Source organism: Frankliniella occidentalis, unplaced genomic scaffold, assembly GCF_000697945.3.
Source record: "Frankliniella occidentalis isolate FOCC.00 unplaced genomic scaffold, Focc_3.1 Scaffold8, whole genome shotgun sequence".
In the NCBI taxonomy this organism is placed as follows: domain Eukaryota; kingdom Metazoa; phylum Arthropoda; class Insecta; order Thysanoptera; family Thripidae; genus Frankliniella; species Frankliniella occidentalis.
The window spans coordinates 2,212,100-2,217,055 of record NW_026267138.1 but is presented as its reverse complement, the minus strand read 5'-3'; the positions used below and the strand labels follow the sequence as shown (position 1 = coordinate 2,217,055).

The window sequence follows — 4,956 nt, the reverse complement described above, 5'->3', positions numbered from 1 at the left end:
AGGCGAGGAGAGAGAGAGAGAGAGGGATGCAGCCCTTTTGCAGAGCTCTGGATTGAACCATGTGCTGCAGCAGTGCGACACCTTCCAATCTGCCAGCTCCCGGCTACGCTTGGCGACTGGCGTGCGAACACAACGAACGTTGTACCGCTCACCGCTCATATCACGATTCTACGTCAATAGCGTATACGTCATTCAAGTTGTAGAGGTTTTCCGGGGTAGCTCTCTTTCTCCATCGCCCCCTCTCAGTCTTCCTGCTCTTCCCTTCTCTCTTTTTCTTCCTCTTTCCTCTTCCTTTATCCCTTCTCTCTCGCTCTCTCTCTCACCCCCCACCCCATTGCAAGCCGTGACTTTGGCGCGCCTCCTGTGATTTGTGCGCGGAAATGTTCGCATGCGTGTGCAATTCTTCAGTTTCTGAGCGCCTGTGTGAGTGTGTGTGTGTGTGCGTGGGAGGGGGGGCAGTGCACACGGCAAACAGTGACGTTTCTGATGCGGGTGCGGGAGGTAAAAATAATATACGGCGCGAGCAGCCGGGGAAGCGGAGAGTTGGAAAAGGAGGAGGCCCTTTGAGCAGATCGACTCTGTTGCGTACTCTTCGCCCACAACAAAACAAGAAGAGCGTGTTATTCACCCTTCCCATCGGCGATAATCGTTACGTCATTGTTCCGCCCGACACGCTCTCGTTACAGTTCGCAGTGTAGTACAGCGGTATCGCGTGCGTGGGGCCTCAGCTCGGCCCGGCCCGGCGGCGAGGTGGCAACGAGAACCGCAACACGCTTGATAGAATGTGATTGGGGGAGCACTTAATCACACGGGCTAGCGTGTGAGCCGGCCCAGCACCACGCGCCAGCACACCGGGGACCAGCGGCACCGAAAACTTGGCCGATATTTTGTGCATTATAACCAGCGAAGAAAATGCAAAATGACTTTGCAGAAAATCACCAAAGACAAAACGCATGTCGGCCTGAATTTTTGCTCGTCAGGCCGTAAATTAACGCTACACTTTGTAGTGTATTTATCGGTTTTAGGAATAGTCGTAATTACTGCCATCAAGCATGTGTATGATGCAATCCTCTCTCCCGTCATTTTAAACGTAAAGCGTCCGTAAGGCATCATTGATATATTTGAAAAAAACCATTCAACTAGTGTGTTATTTAATTTGTGAACTCCCTGTGAGTAGAAGTGAATAGCGTTCAATTTGTTAATTCTTTGTACAAGACTTGTACTTGAATTCATTTTTTAATCCTTAATCTTCCTTTTTACCGGTGATATCTTACCTAGCAGTTGTCATGTTCCCAGAAAGTCGTTGAATCTCTCTGGGCTTATGTGGATTGAAACGATAAGTATGCGAATTCCATTTCCACAGAACCGTGCCTGATGCAGTTCAGGCACAAGTAGTTTTAAATAATACACGAAATAGTTATTTACAGTTTTACCATTTTATTTGGACCCCGACACAAAAGCTGATGGCGAATGTTATTTCACTTTCGGCTCTAAACTTGATACACATTGTTGTGCATTAATCCATTTTCGGAATTATCGTAACTTCTGACACCATGCATGTGTATAATTCAGTCCTGCCTACCGTCAATTTGAACCTATAGCGTCCGTAAGGCATGATTGGAAAATTTGGAAATGCCAATTTAACTGGTGCGTTTTTCAGTTCGTAAACTCCCTGCGAATAGAAGTAAGTTGTCTTGGCGTTTAGTTTTTTAATTCTTCTTTGTCAAAAGACGCAAGTCGCAAGTCTTATTTATTTCACATTAATTATTTAAGAGAAAAGACTAATTAGGAGAGCAAACTTGAAGTTTGGGTACTTACAGGTTTCACTATGCACGCACCTTTAGTTTCTCTTTTCTTAAATAACTGTTCATAAAAGCCAGGCAAATTTATTTTCCCGTGCGTGCATGCTTTGTCTTTCACAAAAATGACAAAAGCGTTTTCTTTCCATTGGTTATTTTTCCAGGTGTCTAATATTACTTTTGCCTGTTAAAATGCACATTTGTTCCTGGACTCATTTCTCAATCCTCAATCTCATTTTTTAACAGCGTTATCTTACCCAGCAGTTGTCATCAATAGACACATTTACTCCCGTCACGTTGCCGGTTAGTAGTTGAATTTCTCTTGGCTTATATGGATTGAAGCGAGTAGCATGTAAATTCCATTTCCACAGAAACGTGCGATTTTTTAGTTCAGACATGTAGAACCGTTCGTTGTAAACTATGTAAGGGCCCTACAACACGGAAATGCTAGGCTAGCTAGAATAGAGAAAAATGGCTCACCAGCCGCGAGTTTGACACCCAAAATCTCAAAAACGTACTTAATATTGGTTCTTTAATAATACTTACCGCGAAAGAGTTGATATTTTTGCAGAGAATGTCCGACTGGCAAAGGAGTACTAGGACCGCCACAAGTATGTAGGACATCATTATTGATCGCCGCGGGCTTGCCATTGCTGTTAGGCGGTACACATTCAACCCTTATGTACTTTGTTGTGCATAACATGCACAGCTGTAAGCAGCCGTAGTTATCCACCAAATATCATGCATAACTATGTAAAACTTCAGCATTACTATGCACAAATTTGTGCATAGTGGCCTTAGTTTTGCATACTTATGCATGAAAACCTGTGCATAGCTATGGCTTCATAAATTCCTCCAAGTCTTATGCACAACAGAATGCCTAAGGATTTAGTGTGTACTAGAAAGGAACCTTCAACGCCCGCAGGCTAAGCCGTGGTGCGGTGGGCGAGGTTTGCGTCCTGAGTACTAGCTGGCCTCGACCATGCAGCAGAAAGGCGAGGAGAGAGAGAGGTGCAGCCCTTTTGCAGAGCTCTGGATTGAACCATGTGCTGCAGCAGTGCGACACCTTCCAATCTGCCACCTCCCGGCTACGCTTGGCGACTGGCGTGCGAACACCACGAGCGTCGTACCGCTCACCGCTCATATCACGATTCTACGTCAATAGCGTATACGTCATTCAAGTTGTAGAGGTTTTCCGGGGTAGTATTATTTGCTTTCTGAAGAGGGATTGAGATCAGAGTCCCAAAAACGCGACCCGTATTATCACACCCGGCGTAACCGAAGTCGATCTCTAGAGACAGTGAGCTTATTGGCTGTGCGAAGCCTACGGAGCATTAAAATCATTAAAAATTTGTGAACTCCACACTGATGGTCTAACATTGTGCCTATCGCGGGTTTGCTTTTGTTTTTAACCCGGGAGTGAAGCTACTGCGCCTGCATAGCCTGCATTTTATTGTCATTCCCGCATAAAAATATGCAAATTTGAATTGTGCATAAGACTTCTAGGGTTTAATGTAGCCATAGTTATGCCCGACGTTTTGTGCATAACCATGGCTGCATGCCTTACTGCATGTTCATGCACAACACTGTGTGTAATGGTTTAGTATCTGGACGCGGCGCAAAAGCTAATGGCGGATATTTTTTAAAGTTACGGTATGGTTACGGTAAAACTAATTAATTACAACGTACGTTGTTAGCGATAACGATATACGTTTGTAGTGCATTAATCGGTTTTGAATTACTGCTACTTCTGACATCATACGTGTGTATATGATTCAGTCGCGCCTCCCGTCAGTTTTATTCAACAGCGTCCCCGTAAGGCACGATTGGGAGATATCAAAACATCTATATCATCTTGATTTTAATTCATATACGTTTGGTCTAAATGATTATCTCTATGCGCCATCTACGTGCCATTAACTAGCATAGGTGAACGGGGATATTTTAAAAATTTGAACAATAATTCCCTTGGCTCTGGATTGAAACATGTTGAAGACAATATGAGCGTAAAGAACTCATCTATATATATCTTGATATAGACGTCTCAATTTGGGAACGAAAGTGTGTACTTAGATCATCTCTCAGACCTATTTGCTAGATGTCTATTAGACCATCTTCTTTCTGTACGTAGACGTCTGAAAATGTCTAAGTCGTCTATGTTCCTTATGGGGAGCGAATGGAACAGCTTTCCTCACTTAATCGAGCTCATCCGGCCATAGAAACGAGAGGGAAAATGGGAGCTGTTTTGGCGGGAGATGAACAAACTGTTGGTAGAACTGTAGTTGAAGCTTTCCCGTTCCTGCCCTTTGTTGTTCCTTGATATAGACCCTGTCTCACTCCCTTTTCCTCTCGCGGGCTGTACTAGCTGTCGTATTTTGCCTCACTTTTCCCAATGACAGCATGCCGGCCCTCCATATTGGCAGATATCCAGCTGGATATAATGCCTGTATGAGGGGAGGACAAATCAACAATATCCGGTACCCCCTTCTTCCTCTCTCCCCCAAGTTCCACCCGGCCATTCCTCTGTTTTTACTGGCGGGTCAGCGTTTGGTTTTCAGTGCGTTGTTATGGTGACTGTAGAGGCGGCGGATGGATGGAGGGAGTGCCTGCTGGAGACTTCTCTCTTTCTTTTACTTGTTATTTTCAGAGTAAAGGGAATAATTTTGGCGGTCCGGCCTCTGCTCGCCGGACGAATGGCGGGCCATCGGCGATTGGGACGAAGCGATAAGACGGACATCGATACGATGGATATCGGACGCGACAGCCGACAGATGAGGACTATTTGGAGAGGCCGCGCACCCGCTTGCTGTACAAACGGGAAGGGGGAGGGGGCGTGAACTGTAGTCCCATGTGCGGTGAGTCGTTCCACATCAAGTCCACAGGCACGCGAAATATTATTTTCCTTCGGTAAACGTGTATATGGTTCAGTTTAGCGTATTGATTGAATGTGCCAAAGTGACAAGTATTTCGACTTATACATAAATTCACACATCTGTTAAACTTGGTAATGATGCGGGCAATACTCCAATTTGTTCTGAAAGTTAAATCACACCCTAATTGAAATTGGGTGAACTGTTTGTTACTTTTACGCTCCGAGGCTTCCCATCGCCGCCGCGTTATTTCTCGGGCCGACCTTAACCCAGTTTCACTTCGACAA

The 4,956-nt window shown here is 45.0% G+C and overlaps 2 protein-coding genes across 6 annotated transcripts in view; one reads left to right on the top strand and one right to left on the bottom strand.

The window, feature by feature from the left end:
- Positions 1-4,956, top strand: part of LOC113213577 (CUGBP Elav-like family member 2) — a 275,917-nt gene that overhangs the window by 254,986 nt on the left and 15,975 nt on the right. The gene's annotated exons all lie outside the window — the stretch shown is intronic.
- Positions 1,418-2,907, bottom strand: LOC127751518 (uncharacterized). Of its 2 annotated transcripts, none has more exons than XM_052275183.1 (5): positions 2,710-2,907; positions 2,346-2,508; positions 2,057-2,230; positions 1,819-1,983; positions 1,418-1,672 (listed from the first exon to the last, which is right to left on the bottom strand). In XM_052275183.1, the coding sequence occupies exons 2-5, from the start codon at positions 2,448-2,450 to the stop codon at positions 1,517-1,519; spliced, it is 600 nt and encodes a 199-aa protein (XP_052131143.1). In that variant the 5' UTR covers positions 2,451-2,508; positions 2,710-2,907; the 3' UTR covers positions 1,418-1,516. The 2 variants fall into 2 exon arrangements, with proteins under 2 accessions (XP_052131143.1, XP_052131140.1); XM_052275180.1 differs by having other exon boundaries at positions 2,346-2,452; positions 2,710-2,905.

What these genes read in the sequence shown, in the direction of transcription:
- LOC127751518 (XM_052275183.1), bottom strand. Translation starts at nt 2,450, where the DNA reads ATGGCAAGCCCGCGGCGATCAATAATGATGTCCTACATACTTGTGGCG. An exon ending in CTATTGATGACAACTGCTGG is followed by an intron (nt 1,984 to 2,056) that starts GTAAGATAACGC and finishes GCATTTTAACAG; the next exon opens with GCAAAAGTAATATTAGACAC. An exon ending in GTGCGTGCATAGTGAAACCT is followed by an intron (nt 1,673 to 1,818) that starts GTAAGTACCCAA and finishes TTCTATTCGCAG; the next exon opens with GGAGTTTACGAACTGAAAAA.